The sequence below is a fragment of the Dasypus novemcinctus genome, chromosome 24 (assembly GCF_030445035.2).
Source record: "Dasypus novemcinctus isolate mDasNov1 chromosome 24, mDasNov1.1.hap2, whole genome shotgun sequence".
NCBI classification, from domain to species: domain Eukaryota; kingdom Metazoa; phylum Chordata; class Mammalia; order Cingulata; family Dasypodidae; genus Dasypus; species Dasypus novemcinctus.
Genome location: NC_080696.1, coordinates 47,524,208 through 47,541,678, shown reverse-complemented (window position 1 = coordinate 47,541,678; position 17,471 = coordinate 47,524,208). Strand labels below are relative to the sequence as shown.

The 17,471-nt window shown below is 50.7% G+C and overlaps 1 protein-coding gene across 2 annotated transcripts in view; it reads right to left on the bottom strand.

Annotated features, from left to right (window-relative positions):
* The window catches only part of TOX2 (TOX high mobility group box family member 2), a 146,359-nt gene that overhangs the window by 112,100 nt on the left and 16,788 nt on the right, over positions 1-17,471 (bottom strand). Inside the window, exon 1 of one of the 2 annotated variants that reach the window (XM_071211724.1) lies at positions 939-1,069. The exons of the other annotated variant lie outside the window; for it this stretch is intronic. Within the exon in view, the coding sequence (XP_071067825.1) occupies positions 939-1,064 (126 nt within the window). The 5' untranslated portion in view covers positions 1,065-1,069. Of the gene's footprint in view, positions 1-938; positions 1,070-17,471 lie in introns of those variants that run through there. 2 annotated transcript variants of the gene reach the window in all.

The window sequence follows — 17,471 nt, the reverse complement described above, 5'->3', positions numbered from 1 at the left end:
CTGAGAGGGTGCTTCTGTTTCTGGGATTCGCCTGCATGAAGCTGGATTTCCAGCAAGGACTGTGATACTTGCAGTGCACCAGAAGAGGTCAGGGCTCCGGGCTGCTGGGTACAGCGGCCGACGTGCCAAGCCCTGCCCCCAAGCCCTGCCCCCAACTCAACCAACTCCCGTCACAAAGACAATAACAAGGGACAGCAGGAAAACGCCAATAACGCGAGGTTCCTGCATTCGGTCTCTCTCACCAATTGTGGGGGTGTGTTTCTGCTATTAAGTCTGGGGCTGTGTCCTTCTGAATTACTTGCTGTCCTTTTTTCTACAACAGGATGGTGACTGGAGGTCCCAACTAGTTATTTTGTAATGTTCTTACAAACTGGCATTCACTAAATTTGGGGAGGAATTTTTATTGATTTCCCAAACTCCACAATCCAATGGAAGAGAAAGCTCACACTTCACTCTTGGTGACATTCCCAGCTGCTCTTCTCCCCTCCTGCCTTAGAAGCACCCCCATTCTTCACCCTGGATATCTTCTGGGTTCCTGCCAAGCCATGGACTTCCCCCGTTCCTGCGCTCACTGTTTCTGCTCAGAGTCGACTAGACCCCAGCACTCACTGGGCCAGGCTGAACAGAGTGTGGTGAATGAATGAATGAATGAATGAGTGAGTGAATGAATGCTTCCCAAGTGCCCTGGTCACTACGTGCTCTGGGCAACAAGACCAGAGCCAGACCCTGCTCTCCAGAGGCCAATCCCAACCACCTCCAGAATTCTTTTTCAAGAAGGAGCTCCTGGACCCTCCAAAACATCTTCTTTCTAGAACACAACAGGCACTAGCGCAGGTCCCGGGGCCTGCCCCTGTCCTGCCCAGGCATCATCTGTCTCCACCCTGCAGCATTGGACTGACCACTTCCACCCCTTGAGGTGGCCGGCGCCTGCTGCTTACCTTCTGCCAAAACACACCTGCAATGCACCAGCGTCTTGCAAACAGAAGGAGCCCGAGTCTCATTCCACAGAAGCCCCGGCTGCGAGAGAACGCGCCCGCGACAGCCTCTGTGCAATTCTGCTGCATAATCAGCAGAGAAAGAGAAAAAATGCCAGAAATAGCAAGCTTTATAAGCCCTCCTGACAACTCTTGGTCCTCTATTGGCTGGAGGCCTGGCACCCCCGCCCCCCATCCCATTCCTATAAGGTGAAATTGAAAAACCTGTTATTTAACCTCTTTTATCAAAACCCATCTTCTATCCCAATTTCAGCCTGTGTGTTCAGAGCTCCCGGTGGCGGGCTCCACACCAGGTCTCAGGGAGTGGAAGGGGAGGCAGCCCCTATATACAGTCCAGCTCTGCGTCACCCACTGCTTAAGAGCCTTCCCCACTCACGCACACAGCCCTGGGAGCGGCTGCTGAACTAGAAGGGTCTTCAGAAGGCAATCTGGCAGCCCTATCACATGTAAAACTCGCATGCCCTTTCATTCAGTAATTAGCATTCTGAGCGTCAGTCCTGCAGAAACACCTGTACCTAGGTGTATGGGTGCATGCATAAGGACATTGCTTGTTACCCTGAAAAATTTAAGTTAAGCTAATGTCTGAAACTGGAGTCTGGTTTCATAAATTGCCATAGCTGCATTCTATAGAATATGATGGAATGAGGGTCTGTAGGGCCTGACTTAGAACTGGCTGGCTAGATTAAAAAAGGCCCAGAACATGGTTCCATTTTTATAAAAACAGTAACTGAGGGTGTGCGTATTTTTGTGCGTTGATTTGTTTGGCTATGCCCGGTAAAATATACCCAACTGTTAGTCGTGGTTACCCTGGGTAGAAGGAGAAGGACGCATTTTCAGTTGCTGCTTTTCTCTTTCTTATCTTGTTTCTTTTCTTCTTTTTGCTTTTCCACAAGCATGTTACATTTGTAACTTAAAGCAAAATATAAGAGCCTCCCTTGGTTCCTTCCTATTCTGAAGTCAGAAGGCCAAGAGCCAAGGTCACCCATCCTAGACTGGACCAGGCTCTGACGGCACTGGCCAGAGTTGCCATGGATCACTGCCTCCCCTTTCCCCCAGCAGGCCGCTCAAGGTTTTGCACAGGTTCAGTTAAATTAAGTTTCTGTGAAGAATTCAGGCTTTGGAATCAGACCTGGGTTCAAATTCTAGCTCTGCTGGCTGGAGCACTTAACCTCGCTGAGCCTCAGTTTCCTCATCTGTAAAAAGGGAGCAATAATAACTATCCCAGAGAGCCGGAGGGATTAAATGGAAAGAAGTGGGTCAAGTGATCAGTGGCTCATAGTAGGCTCAAGAGAAACCTTGGCCATTTATAATTTTCTTTAGACACTAGTTATTATGTACTTATTAAGGTACTGGGCTGAGTGCTCTTAAACCAATCCTCTCTCTTTTTTTGACATTTCAGAGGCACCAAAGGCTGCTGGTAAAGCTGATAGCGCATCCAGAACCGAGCAACAGGAGTTCTGGCGAATTGTCCCACTATTGAATTTGCAACCACACTAAAGCGACAGTGAGAAGGGTCTGGGGAATAACAAATTGCTGTGTGATTCAGGGGGCATGTGTGAGAGGGGCACAGGGCAGGGCGGTTAAGAAAGAATGGACTCCAGACTGGAGCGAGTCTTGCTTTGGTGCCTCTGTGCCTTTCTCATGCTGTTCCCTTGGCCTGGAATGCTCTTCCCAGGCCGCCGCACAACTGACTCCTCACCCCTAGAGTCTCTGAGCAAAGGTCCCAGGGGAGGGATCCTGGGATCTCGATCTCACCCACACCTGGATGATCTTCTCCCTGGCATTCTCCTTCAGCTAGTTCCTGAGATTTCTGTTGATGGTGTGTGTTTTCCATCTATTGTTCGTCTCCCTTACCAGGCTGTGAGCTCCTTGAGGGCCAGAGTGATCATCTTGCTTATCTCTGCCTTCCAGCTCCTAGCCCAGGGCCTCGCACACAGCACTTGCTCAGCAAGTAGAAAATACACGTAGTTCCCAAGTCCAAGGCCAAGGATCTGGGAGCGCTGTTCTAAGCCCGGGGCGCTTGTCGGAAGACTTTGCAGCCTGATACAAAGATGGACGGAAATTTCAGACATACTGAAGATCTGCACAGGAAATACACACCCACAAGGTTCTGAGGGTCTAAAAGAAACGACACATGAATATTTACAGAATCTTAGGGTAGGAAAGGACTCTCGAAGCATGATATCAAAGCTGAAACCATAGAAAAGACTGGCAGATTTGTTTACAAAACAGGTTCAACACAAACCAAATTAATACAGAGAATAGGTTAATATTCTTCACTATACAAAGAGTATTTATGACTCAAGAAGTAAAAGGAAAAAACCCATAGACAAATTGACAAAGGACATGAATAGGTATGAAATATAAATAGCCAAGAAGCAGGTGGGGAAATACACTAGTCTTTCAAAAGATAAAAGAAATACAAATTAAAGCAATGATAAGATGCCATTCTTTGATTATAAGAATGGAAAGATTTTTATATATGATATACGCAGTAAGAGTGAGAGTGAAAGTGAAATAAGGATATTGGTTTTGAGAGTTTACACTGATAACAACCTTTCTGGGGAATGATTTAAAAGTAAGCACTGAAAATCATATGCAAAACCAACAGCTAGGAACTTAGTCTAAGGACATAATAATTGCCCAGATTCACCTGAGCAAGGATGTTTATTGCAACATTATTCATACAAAAATGGAAGTGACAACAAATTCCATTGATAAGGGTTAGTTAAATAAATCATGTTTGTCCATGCAATGAAATATTATGCAGCCACGAAAATGACTGGCATTTATTGGTACAGAAAGAAGCTCATTGCTTCTTGCCCTTTTGGCTAAGATCAAGGGTAGAAAGAAGGTCATATTGCTGTTGCATGGTAAACCTACCTCTCCAGTGGAAATGAGAGACTCTGAGGCGTGAAAGGAATAAGTGATTGCCAAAGAGAAAGCATGAAGGTAAAAATCCTCCAAATATCATCTATTCTTTTATTCACTTACTTATTCACCAAACGTTTTCGGAACATCTACTCCATGCTGGCCACTGTTCCAGGCCCTGGGGCAATGTGTGAACAGGATGCCGTGCCTGCCTTCAAAGTCAACCTAAATCATTAACATAGCTGAGTAATTAAGATATAAGTGAGACGCCACAGGCCCTGGGAAGGGGTCTCGGTGGTGCCTGCCTTCAAAGTCAACCTAAATCATTAACATAGCTGAGTAATTAAGATATAAGTGAGACGCCACAGGCCCTGGGAAGGGGTCTCGGTGGGAAAGCTGTCATTTGAAGGAGGTAGAGGGACTGTATACGTGGCAAACGTAGGAGGCTCTTTAAGAGGTAGGCCAACACGAGCCAGGTACAGGAAGCCCCTACACTCATCAATAAGAAGTCACTGAGCTCTACCATACGCAGGAAAAGGCATCTGTGGGAACTGGGACAGCAGGTAGAAGATTCTGGACTTGATCTGCCACATCTACCAGGAGGAAGAATTCTGGGGCAGTGGCCATGCCATCCACAGGTACCTGGGTGACAAAGCAGTTTCACAACCATGACTCATTTACCCGGAGAGCACCAGCCCTGGAGGCAGGTGAGGCCAGTGCACTGGACCCACGGGGCAGACTGGGTAACGGGCTCAGCAGGATGAACACCCACATGTGGGATCTTCTCTGCTTTGCACAAGACTAGACATTTGGGCCAAGGTACGCAGCAGGTGGGGTGGCAGGAAAGCCCCAGCTCATGGGTCCCTCTGCTCAGCTCCTCTGCGGTGGAGCGAAGGAAGGGCCACTGTTCCTTGCACGAGCTCAGCAAATTTTTTTGGTTTTATTGTATCTTGGGGAACGTGATGGTTATGGTTCCAAACTAAGAGCAATGACTCAGCTTCCTGGGGAGGAGCTGCAGCCTTTTGGAAAAGATATTTCTGTTTTAATGCTCCATTCTTCTTGGCCATAGAAGCAGCTCATCCAGGCTACCCAACTTTCACGTTTTCAGCTATTCCCAGGGAGAGGAGCAGGGACAACTGCAAAGGGGCTCTGGATCCTGACTGCCTGGGTTCGAATCTTGACCCCACCCCTTACTTACAGAGCCACCCTGGACCAGGTCATATCCTCTCTGACCCCCGTTTACTTATCTTGAGATGGAAATCATTGCTCCTTTCTCATGGGGCTGTTATGGGAACCAGCAGCCACTTACAGAAAGGGTCCAGTCCAGTGATCGGCACAAAGAAGACGGACAATAAATATTCCTTTTTGTAATAAGAGCCACCCCGGCTGGGGTTCTGCAGTACCTACAGGACTTCATCTAACTCTCACTTCTGCACAGGGTAAGCTCCCATTTCACAGATGAGGAAGCTGAGGCTCAAAGCAATGAGGTGATGTGAGTTTCTGCCTTCCCACTCATGAAGATCAGTGCACACACCCCGGTCGATATGGACTGAAACCTGCACAAGCCTTTTCCCTCAGTCTGACTCTCTCTGTGCGAGCAGGCAAGGCACACATCAGCCCACACTGCTTTTACCTGCCTCATGGGGACAGAGATTTTGAGGTTGTTGAAATATTCTCTCCAAGGCGTACTGAAGAAAATTCCATGAAGTGCTCAGAATTCTTCAGTACTATCACATCAATCTTTCCTGGGGGGTTGGGCGGAGGGGGGGGGGGAAGCTGAGCTCTTCATGTGCAACATCCCAGGGAGAGATGCAAAGCTGTGCAGGAAACCCCCTCCTTAGTCTAGAGGAAATGGAGAGGCTTGAAGAGGGAGCGAGCGCATGCAAATAAAGAGAACAGGTCCCCAACAACCCACCATTCAAAAGACCACCCTGCACCAGGATATTAATGCTGGGTTTCTCAAAACTTAGTACTGGAATGAATTTTTTAAAAAAAGTTAGAACAGGTGAATGCAAGGTAAACCAAGACAGCCGAAACCAAATTTCCATCTCCCCTTCCCTTGCATCACCCTGAAGCATATGCTGACAGAGCAACCTTAATAGTAACTGACTAATTTTAAACCCTGTGATTACCAGGGTTGATTTCCATGGAACCTTCTTTTCACAGCACCAAGAACCTCTCACGAGCGGTAATTGCCAAGTTCAATTTTAGTTCTGTCATCCCCAGCCATCGGTGCTAAGGCGGCTGCTTCCTCCCCAGGTAAGCTGGTAATGGAGCCAGGCTTCACTGCTTAATTTCACAATATTGTGATGCCCCCGTCAGCACCTGTAAGTGCTGAGAAGCTGTGAGCTTCTATTCAACAAATCTCACCCAAGGAAAGTGACTGGAGCACTGTGCAGCTCCAAGGTGCCCGGGTGAGATCCTCGTGCCCACTGGGACACTTGGGCTGGGGAAGGTCAAGTGGCTCCCTGCTGCCAGCCTCTGACTGCCACGCTGCACAGCTGCCCTCAGCCGCTGCTGTCACCTCCAGTTTCCTCCTCTTCCTGGTCCAGGGCCTCGCCCTCCTTGCCAGGAGCCACACAATGGCCTCCCAACTCACTCTCCCCCATTCATTTTCCAGACGGGTCTCCTTATTTAAAAAAAAAAAAAAAGCAACTCTCTCCCCACCACCCCCATCCACCAGCTCCCGCCTGCCCTCACTGCGGAAAGCCCCTCCCACCCCATCATGCTCACCCCAGTCTGAGCTCTCAGACCTCCCTGCCCCCAACCCGCTTTCTTTTAAAAAAAAAAAAAATTTATTTTTTAATATTTTTGGAAGATACATAGATCACAAAAACTGTTACATTAAAAAATATGAGGTTCCCATATAATCCACCCTCACTCCTCCCACCCTCTTTCCACTGTCCCAAGGACTTGCCTGCAGTTCCCCAAACTCCAAGCACCCCTGGGTCTGAATTATCCAGGTAAATCGGCCCCTCTGACCTCCTTTTACCAAAGGAGAGACGTCTGAGGCCGGCTGTGTGCCCCTCATACACAGGAAGAAACCAGCAGACGATCTGGGCATGATTCCATAGTTGCCCTGTTGCAGCACTGGCTGAATCTCTGGGCAACATCACCTAAAAATGCCACAGACGCTCTTCTGGCACTCAGTAAGCACCTACTGTGCACTAGGCACTGGCACCCTCTGTCTCCTAATTAATCCTTAAATAACTTAGTGAGGTAAGATTAGTTATGTCTCTTTTCAGATGCACTGACAGGCCCAGAGAGGTTAAGCAAGCTGTTGAGGCCACACAACTTCTAAAGTGCAGGGTCAGAATTCAACTCATGCCTGACTGTCTGGCCAGTCTCACCCCCATGAGCCCTCACTTAGCCTCCGCTACTTCCGATCCCCCTGCATGGTCTTGTCCCAGCCTCCTTTTGTCTGTGGAAACCTCCTTAACCAAAAAGCAAACAGATCCTAGGGAAGCGGATTTGGTTCAACTGATAGAGCGTCCGCCTACCACATGGGAGGTCCAGGGTTCAAACCCTCCTGCCCTGTGTGATGAGCTGACCCACGCACAGTGCTGATGCACGCAAGAAGTGCCGTGCCACGCAGGGGTGTCCCCCACGTAGGGGAGCCCCACACGCAAGGAGTGTGCCCCATATGGAGAGCTGCCCAGTGTGAAAGAAAGTGGAGCCTGCCCAGGAATGGCGCCGCACACACGGAGAGCTGACACAACAAAGATGACGTAATAGAAAGAGACACAGATTCCCAGTGCTGCTGACAAGAATGCAAGCGGACACAGAACACACAGCGAATGGTCACAGAGAGCAGACAATTGGGGGGGGCGGGGCGGAGGGAAATAAAAAATAAATCTTAAAAAAAAAAAGAGCAAACAGATCCTCCTGAGCGCCTGCTATCTGCCGAGTGCAATGACACATTCCCATTTTGTAAGTGCCCCACTGGCCTTGGCCTCTGCCCTCTTGTTTAACCAGCCCTCAGCTGGGCTCTGACAGCAGAACTGTACATCAGGCACGGCTGGGTGTGGTTGGACTGACAACATCCCCAGCAAAACTGACGGGAGCTAGAACTGGCTTTTTTCCAGGAACTGACAGTTGCTAGAACCGACTTTTTTCCTGTCTTCTCACCCAACTCCTCCAGTCCCAGCGTGATGGATTTCCTCTGCAAATGACTTGGCCGCTGAGCAGGCCTCCCCACAGGCTGGGAATGGAGCCACCGGAGGAAGCTCTGAAAGCCTGCACTGCTTCTTCTTCCATAGCCTGGGCCCGCCCTGGGCAGAGGGATGAGAATGACCCGCTCTGAGCACCTGCAGTGCGCCCAGCACTCACTAGGCACTTTACACCTGCCCACTCCCCACCTCAGTCTGAGCCAAGAGAGCAGGGGCTCATCACCCTTTTTACCTTTGAGATAAACATTTTACATTTTCACATATCTAATGGGAACCTTCCATGAGAACAGTGTAAGAAATTTCTTTTAGTTCCAAGTACCAGTTAAGGTTGTGCTTCCTTTAAGTAGTTGCCAAGTCTCTTCCCCCCTACATGAGGAAATTATGAGGTGACTCTAATTCCCTCTTTGCTTGTCTGCCAGGAAGCCCAGAGCCAGATTTCAATACTCTGTAGAACCCAGCGCCAACATGTCTGCTCATTTTACCCATAGAATTTCTTCTATTTTATATTTTCCTTGGCCCAAATTTTGTTATGAATTATATATACTTTTATATCTTTGTATGTGTTCTTCTGAATGAATGAATGAAAAAAATGAGGCTTGTAGAGGACAGGTGGCTGTTCCAAGGTCACCGAGTCGTCCCAGCAGTCTGTCTACCAGCTCTTTTTCTACTATCGGACTCCATCTCATTCTTCTCTTTCTCAACCAAAAAGCAGTTTCTGAATACTTGCTACATGCTGAGCCCAAGGACAGGTTTTGCTACATCCACATTAATTTCCCAACAACTGCATAAGGTAAAATAAAAACTAGCAAAATAATAATAATAATAGCAAAACATTTATTAATCCTTGTAACAACCCTATCGGGAAATGCAATTATTGTCCCCATTTTACAGTGGAGGAAACTGAGGCACAGAGGGGATAAGTAACTCTCTAGCTGCGCCAAGGGTGCAAAGCCAGTAAGTGTCAGAGAGGGATTCAAACTCATGCCTGGGCCCCAACTTCCACTGTCATAACCACTACACAGCACTCTTGACTCAGGCATCGGTTATTTTATTTTACAGAAAAAGACACTGAGGTCAAGACATGAGGCCTTGGACCAAGCCTGGGCTATGAATGTCAAGTCTAGGTGGCTGCAGACCCTGAGGTCTCCAAGAAGTCCCACCCCCAACAACCAGCTAAGGAAAAGCCATGCTTCCATGAGGGCTTGCGTCTGCCCCTGCCAGAGTTGTGCCAGGAGGCTGCCGTGCAAGAACACAAGGGCTGGACAACCTTCTCGGTCCCCAAGGCCACCTCAGCTGTGCCACACCACCCTGCAACCCTCTGTGCTGGGGGCAGGCATCACAGGGTGGTGGTCCCTCACCAGGAGCTGACAAGCGTGCTCTTCTATGCCACACTGGCTGCTGAGCCCTGAATCGGCCAAAGGTGATATGGAAATGAGTCAAGGAGCTTTCAGATCCAGGTTTGAATCCCGGCTCTGCCACTTGCTAGCTGGAACCTGGGATGAGGAGTTGAACCTTTCCATACAGTGGGGTACCCCACTGCCACCTCACTAGACAGCTGTGAGGACTGAGAGAGCCCACCAGCCAGCGCCTCTCCCTCCCACAGCAAATTTGCCACCATTTGGTCATTCATCCCCGTCAGCATCCTGGCAACTCTTTCCAGGGCATGGATCAGGAGATGAGGAAGGAGAGAGGAAGGGTGGGGAGGTTTGCTCTAACTTAGCCCATTCAAGGCATGTCTTCTGGGACAAGACCAAAAAATAAAATGAAATAATAAAATTTCAGATTGACTAGAAACCCAGAGCCAAGACTGAATTTTCTAGAACTTTTCAATCTTATCCCAGGCAGAGAAAAAGTGCCTGTGTCTGTGACAGGTCCTTCTCCTGGCCACGAGCAGTGGGATGGGCTGGCAGCCCACGTGATGCATCTTGGGTTGCCATGGTTTCTGCTCATTCTGGGGAAGAAGCTTTCTTGCCATCCAGGGCCTGGTGAGGAGGGGTGGCTGCTTCACTCTGGGTGCTGCGCTGCCCTCGGCTGCACACAGGCAAGCACCCATTTTCGAATGAGAAGACTACAGCTTGGGGTAGGGCAGCCCCTCGCCCAGAGTTTCATGGGGAGATGAGCAAGAGGCAGGGACTCAAACTTGGATCTGTCTGGTGTGTCCCATTTATCCAACTCTGTGCTGGCTCCCAGGGACTCCCAGCCTTTTCCAAAACCACACCCCCGATTCACCTTGGGTTAACCTGGGAAGGTTCTGAGGACAGTAAAGCCTCGAGGATCACTGACCAACGCCCTTCACCTAGTGCCCAGCCCGCCTTCCCCCCTTACCTCACGGGTCAGGCCTCCCCAAATCCCACACATCTGACCCCTGCCCAGCTGCCTCCTTGCCCTTCCTCAAGAGGAACCCTCGGCCGACAGTGCCCTTCCCAAAGCTCAACTCCCTCCTCTTCTCCGAGGACTCCCTGGCCCACTCCCCCCCTCCCCGTGAGCACGAGCGTCTCCCTTCTCCCAGCTGCGTCTGCAGGGGTCTGACCCCCGACTACCTCCCAAGACTGCATCGCACAGGGGTTGCTCAGGGGACAGGAGACCAACCAAAAGTTCCTTTCCCAGCCCAAGGGACTGACACCTAAAAGGAAACGGCACAGCGCCCGGCACTGAGTGTGCCAGTCCCTCCTTCCACAGGGACACATGAGCTGTCTGTGTGAAATGGCCCCCCTGTGCCCTCCACCGTGGACCTCCAGGCCTCCCTACAGGACTCAGCTCAAGAGGCAGGGAAGCCCCTCCTGGCCCGCCCTCCCACCCAGTCTCATGGCACTGCACAGCAATCCTTCATCACATTTGTCATGTTGAGATTATGGGTCTAATTATGTGATTATTTATTAGCTAGAGGCCATGAAAGTACAAGGCCTGGGCCTGTCTTGTTTACCTCATAATCCCTGCCACAGCAGCTGGCACACAGCAGGGGCTCAATAAATGTGTGCTGCCTGAAAGAGCGAGGGCAGCTGTGGCTGGTTACCCAGCGGACCCCAAAGACTCCCGTTCCTGCCTGCATGCCTCTGCAACATGAGGCTGCTGCTCCTCTCATCACGGAGTTTGGCTGCTCGTGCCTTGGATCTGGGTTTGGCCCTGTGACTTTATTCAGCCAACAGGACAGCAGCAAATATGATGCAGGCAGAGGTTTGCAAAGCACTTGCGCACCGGCGCTTGCTCTTTTGGGTTGTGCATGGAACCCTCAGAGTACCAGGTGAAGAAGCCCGAGCTAGCCTGCTGGAGGATGAGAGGCGATGGGAGAGAACTGAGCCAGCAATCAGCTGCCCCTCAGCCAACAGCCTGCCAACTGAGAGTGAGGGCATCCTAGACCAGCCAGCAGCCTGTCAGCCAGCTGACCACAGATGCAGGAAAAAGTCCTGTAGAGAGCAGCCAGCCTGAGCCAAAAAGCCACCCGCCAACACACAGAATTGTGAGCCAAATAAAACCATTTATGTTGGGGTGGCTTGTTACACAGCAATAGCTAACCAATACAGGAGCAAACAGAGTAGTGCTTGCCATGAAATGCTCACAGCCAAAGGCACAAGTCTGGTCTTTACAACATCAAGTTGAAAACAACAAAAAGCCTCTTGGGAGGTGAAAATCAGCTGGGACAGAGGATCAGGCCCTGGGTTTGAGCCCTGCTGGCCAATGCCTCTCGGCTTGTGCCTGGACAAAGTCAACACTTGCCTCAGTGCCTGAGTCTGTCTGCCTCTGCAAGGGGAGTAACACAGCCTTAGGCCAAGCCTTTCCAGGTGGGATGGTTTGGGTCTAAAAGGGAATAGATGTGAAAGGACCTCCAAAAGGAAGCTAAAGACCCTCCGCACATGCACAGGCATGTGGTGTACATAAAGATCATGATTTCAGAGCCAGGCAGACTCAAGCTCATGGTCTCTCTCTGCCCTTACAGGCTGTTGGCCTTGGGCAAGTTTCTCAACCCCTCTGAACTTCACATGTCACATCATAACATGGTGATTCTAACACATAACTTGTAGAGCTGTTGTGAGAGTTAAATAAAATACCTAGCACAGCACCTGGCACATAGTGGGTATTCAATAAACAGTAGCTCCTCCTCCCTCCCCACCCCCACTCTGCTGGTACCCCTGATCACAGGCTTGGAGTTACAGTTCCTGTGTTTGATATCAGCACCTTGTGCCAGGTGGCAAGTTGTCACTGTAGCTGACATAACACCCTGAGAGGAAGAGGTTTACACAGAGGATGAGGGAAGGAGGGCTGGACTTTGCCAGCTTTGACTGATAGAGAAAACTCAGGCCATGGGAGGTGGCAAAGAGTGAAGAGGACTGAAGATGATTCAAGACTGAATCCTCACCCCGAAAGTCTTGACACACCCCAAGGCCACGTGTCACCACCTGTGATAATTCTCTGTGGTCCTTCTTCTACTCCCTTCCAAGGCATCAGCACCCAGCGTGGGGCTGGGAACACAGGAAGGAGGCAGGTAGGTGGGCTCACATGGTGGCAAGATGCCAAGATCTCAGGGAGAGCTGCTCAGTTCCAAGGCCACTGTCAGAATCAAAGCCTGGCCAGTCCCACAAAGTGGCTACAGCAAAAGCATATCCTATCTCCCAAGTGCCCCAAATGCCCAGGAAGTGACCTACAGGGAGGTCCGGGGTGGACTCCCTAGCCCTGGGGTTAAGAAGCTTGGATCCAGTAGACAGTGTGGGAAGGGGACCCCCAGAACAGAGAGGCGCAATGCTGGACTAGTCCTCCTGCACACACCACACCTGCTCCAAAGCCCCCCATGGCTCCCCACTGCAGGAAGCAAACTCTAGAGCCTGGCACTCGATGCCCTTCACAACCCCCAGCTTTTGCCTCCTCTTCTGCACTAGGCTACACCCCATCCAGACAGGTCTGCTGCAGCTCCCCAAGGTGCCACCACCCTAACCAGAGGGATCTGCCACAGTTCCCGAGCTGCCATGCCCACCCCCTACCACAACCCCTTCCTCCATGGCACGGTTCACCATGGAAGAGAACGGGTGCTTCTGGCAAAGGGCTTGGGATTCAAATCCAGTCACTTCCCTCCTCCAGCCTCAGCTCCTTTCCTGCACATCGGGGATGGCTTCTACTTCCAGGGCTGTTGTGAAGATTAAATAAGATGATGTCGATGGAATACTCATGCCAGTGCCAGGCACGTATCAGGTGCTAAGGAAATGCCTGCTCCCTTCCACCACTCCTATATGTCCCCATCCCACCCTTCATGGGTGTCCTGACTAAATGCCCCCTTCTTCCAGGAAGCCCTCCCTGGACACTACAGGTCTCAGTGGTGTGTGTGTGTGTGTATGCGCTTGCTCTCTTCCTCTCTTCCTGAAGAAAGGACCGCCTTCTCCCTTGTTGACCTCCACCAGGGCCCCTGGGCTCCATCCCACCCTGAGGACAAGGATCAACCCCAACTAAAACCTCTGGGAAGTTTCAGCACAAACTGTGCCCAGAGAGAAGTGGCTAAGCCAAGGCCACACAACAGGGTCTAAACTAGAACCCAGGAGTCCTGCCTCCTAGTCTACACTCCTCAAGGCTATTCTCAGGCAAAGATGCTGACCGTCAATTCTTAAGGCTGTAGTGGATGCTGCTGAGGTGGCACCCAGGTCCCCCTGTTCGGGCTGGTGCTCCCATCCCCCCAGTGGCTAGGAGTGCTGATGCTCACAGCTTCCCCTTATCTAGAGAATTGTCCTTGGCTGACAGGACCAAAGCAGAGGTGTTCCGGCTCCGTCCCTTCCTCCCCCAGAAAGCCCAAGACTGATGAATGGCCGACATGGGGAGACAAGTGCTACCCCGCCCTGGCCTCAGGATGGGGGCAACTCCCCCATGCTCCTCAGGCTCCAGAGCTCCCGGGGTGGGGGGGGGGTCGGGCTGTACCGCCCCTTGCTCAGCTCCTTCTCTGCCCTGGGCTGCTTCCCTCATTCCCAGCTGTCTAAGAAGAGTCCCTCACTAAATCTCTCTCACAAGAGTCCTCTCTCAGGCTCTGCTTCCAGGGATCTCAGCCTAACACAAGGACCTTGATGCTCAAACTGTGGTCTGCTGCCCAGCAGCTCCAATTCACCTGGAACTAGCTGAAAATGCAAAATCTCTGGTCCCACCCCAAATTTACCGATTCAGAACTTGCATTTTAAATCAGAACCTGCATTTTAACAAGACCCCTGGGTGATTCACAAGCACAATGAAGTGTGAGAAATACTGGCTAAGGTAGGTGGTTACCAGCCAGCTGTGGGGATCAGCCGACTAATGTGGGGCTTACCCAAACCTGCCCTCTATGGAGGCTATCCTATAACTAACGTGATGTCCCCCAACCCTGCCCACCGACTGTAGACATGGGCCAGCTAATGCAGATACTAGCCAGCCGCCCACCAGCTGTGAGCTATAGGGTCCATTGGCACAGGCTGAGTGTGAATCCCAATATTAATGAAACGGACGCCTCGTGTCCTTCTGGTTGGAGTTCCAATCCCACACTCCTTCCTGGGTCACAAGAACTCTGTTTCTTTTCGGGTGCCACGGGAAGGAGTCCTAGCATTTGCATTAGAGGAGTAAAGCCTTTGCCTCTATTTCCTTCTTGAAAGGACTCCTCCCCCACAGCCAGACAGCTAGGGAAAGGTCCCCAAGAGCACCCCTAGGGAAGGTGTCAGAAAGACGGGTGGATGAGATTCTCCAGGGCCCGGGGCAAGGGGGCGCAGGCCCACTGATGCCTCCACTTTGGAGGAAAAAGCCCCAGGTCAGAACTGGGGTGCACAGCAACCCCCCCACAAAGGCCCCACTCCAGCCCCACCAAGGTGTGTGCCCCTCATCCTGGTGGGAGCCCCTCAGAGCCCCTCCAAGGGGATGTCCATGACCTTTGCAAAACTAAATGCAATAACAAAGTCCTATGTGCCAAGCAGACCCCAGGGCCAGCCCCCGGAGCCTGCAGGGAGCCGTGTGTTTGGACAGGAGGCACCCTGCAAAGCTCCGTCAACTCTGCCTGTCGCCTGAGGAGGGAAGCGCTTCACCTTTTGTTAATCGCCCTAATTCATTTTTTATTACTAACTCTCCTGTTTTCTATTTGCTGTCTGATTGAAGATATTACCAAAGACATTTAAACAGCATCAGACCGTACCACAATGGCAAACATAACTCTTTTGATTGAAATCTGCATTAATATACATATAATTCCCTGATCACAAAGATCTCATGGTCCACATGATGGGCCCTAAATGAGGGCAGATTTGGCAAGAGGCATATACACAAGTGAAGGCTTTTCAAAAGATAAGAAGTCATGCCGGAAGTGTGCTAAGAGGGGCACCTTCACATGCTGTTGGTGAACGCGGATGACCCTTTTGGAAAATAGCATAGCAATGAGACGAGAACCATAAAAGTGCTCACTCTTTTGGTCCCAGGATTCCTACTTTGGCCATAGCCAACAACCTGGGTTTTATCCTTGATGCGCTCTCTCTATCACACCCTACATCCAACCTATCCCTAAATCTCTGACACCCAACCTTCTAATTGCCCCCATACCCATCCACTTCTCTCCATTTCTACCCCCATCACAGTCTGAACCAGAGTTGTCCAATAGAACTTTCTGCAACCATGAAGATATTCTCTATCTGCACTGTCCAATAGAGGCTACCCATATGCGGCTCTTGACTACCCGAAATATGGCTAGTGTGAATGAGGAACTGAATTTGATTTGCTATTTAAATAGCCACATGTGGCTAGTGGCTACCATGTTGGATAGACCAGACCCAAGTGACCATTCATTTTCTCCTGAATCATCCTAATGACCTCCCAACTGTTCTCCTGCATCTACTCTTGCCCCTGTCCAATGTTTTTCCCACGAAATAGCCACAAAGATTTCTTGTAACATGCAAAACACTTCCCCAACTCCCCACTGCCCTAGAGACAAAGCCCAAGCTCCCAAGCATGGCCTTCAAGACCTTTGTCTCTCGGAGACCAAGAGCAGGCCAGCTCTCAGGAGCCCATGGTGCTACAGGTGCTGGGCTGGGGCAAGGACAGTGTCACTGAGGGCAGCAGTAAAGGCCTCTGGGAGGAAGTGGCATTTGAGCTGAAACTTAAAAGACATATGGGAGTTTCCCAGGTAGGTGGGGCATGCCAGAACCAGCGGCACAGCAGTTAGAGTTGTTCTCTTCCAGGCTCTAGTAGATACATCCAAGACCAAACAGCAGGGACTACCCCAGAAGGACAGAAGCAATAAAAAAACTGCATGGGAAGCAGACTTGGCCCAGTGGTTAGGGCGTCCGTCTACCACATGGGAGGTCCGCGGTTCAAACCCCGGGCCTCCTTGACCCGAGTGGAGCTGGCCCACACGCAGTGCTGATGCGCACAAGGAGTGCCGCCCCACACAGGGGTGTCCCCTGCGTAGGGGAGCCCCACGCGCAAGGAGTGCACCCGTAAGGAGAGCCACCCAGCGCGAAAGAAAGTGCAGCCTGCCCAGGAATGGCGCCGCACACACGGCGAGCTGACACAGCAAGATGATGCAATGAAAAGAAATACAGATTCCCGTGCCACTGACAACAACAGAAGCAGACAAAGAAGTACACCCAGCAAACAGACACAGAGAACAGACAACTGGGGCAGGGGGAAGGGGAGAGAAATAAATAAATCTTTTAAAAAAACCTGCATAGGTCAATCGTCCACTGCTAGAAGAGAAAAGAAAAAGACAGGTAAGGAGCTTCTGGAGGACTGGTGGGGGCAGTTTGCTGCATTGAATACTAAGAAAGGAAAGAGACCAAACAGGTACTTTTCCTGAATCTGCAGGGTGGGATAGGAAGCAGGTGATTTTCCCCCATTTCTTGAACTCTGCAGCAGTTAGCACAGTCCTCGTAATTTTCAGTTTAATGAAGAGAGAGGGGAGATAGCTTCAGAAGAGAAGTCACTGGCTTCCAGCGCCCTCCCCAGAAAGTCAGGCTTGCCCAACAGCAATGTTCCCACGGGCTGGGGTGAGATTGCATTATCTCCCAAGGCCAGGCTGACTGTGCCCCAGATACCCCAGCCCAAGCAGCTGGGAGGGATGCCTCCCTCCTCAACCAGGCAAGGTCACCGCCCACAGGGAGGTGGGGACTGGACAAAACAGGGGTGGAGGTCTGCCCCCCCTTGTCCCAGAGAGTCAAGCTCTGATTAAAAACTGTAAGAATGAGGACTGATGAGTCACATTTCAACTTCTTTTCCTCAGGCTCAACTGGAGATGAGGGTGAAATGTTGCTACAACTGGAATTTACATTGATGCCTACAGGCCCCAGACACTGCAGCTCACACTTGCATAAATCTAATTCTCCCAGCAACCAGATGCAAACAAGACAAGTGAGGCCCAGAGAGCCTAAGCCAGTTATCCTTGGTAGCACAGCCAGACATGTATTATGGTGGCCATCTCTGTAGAATACGTGCCCCAGTCATTCATTTATTCTTTCAG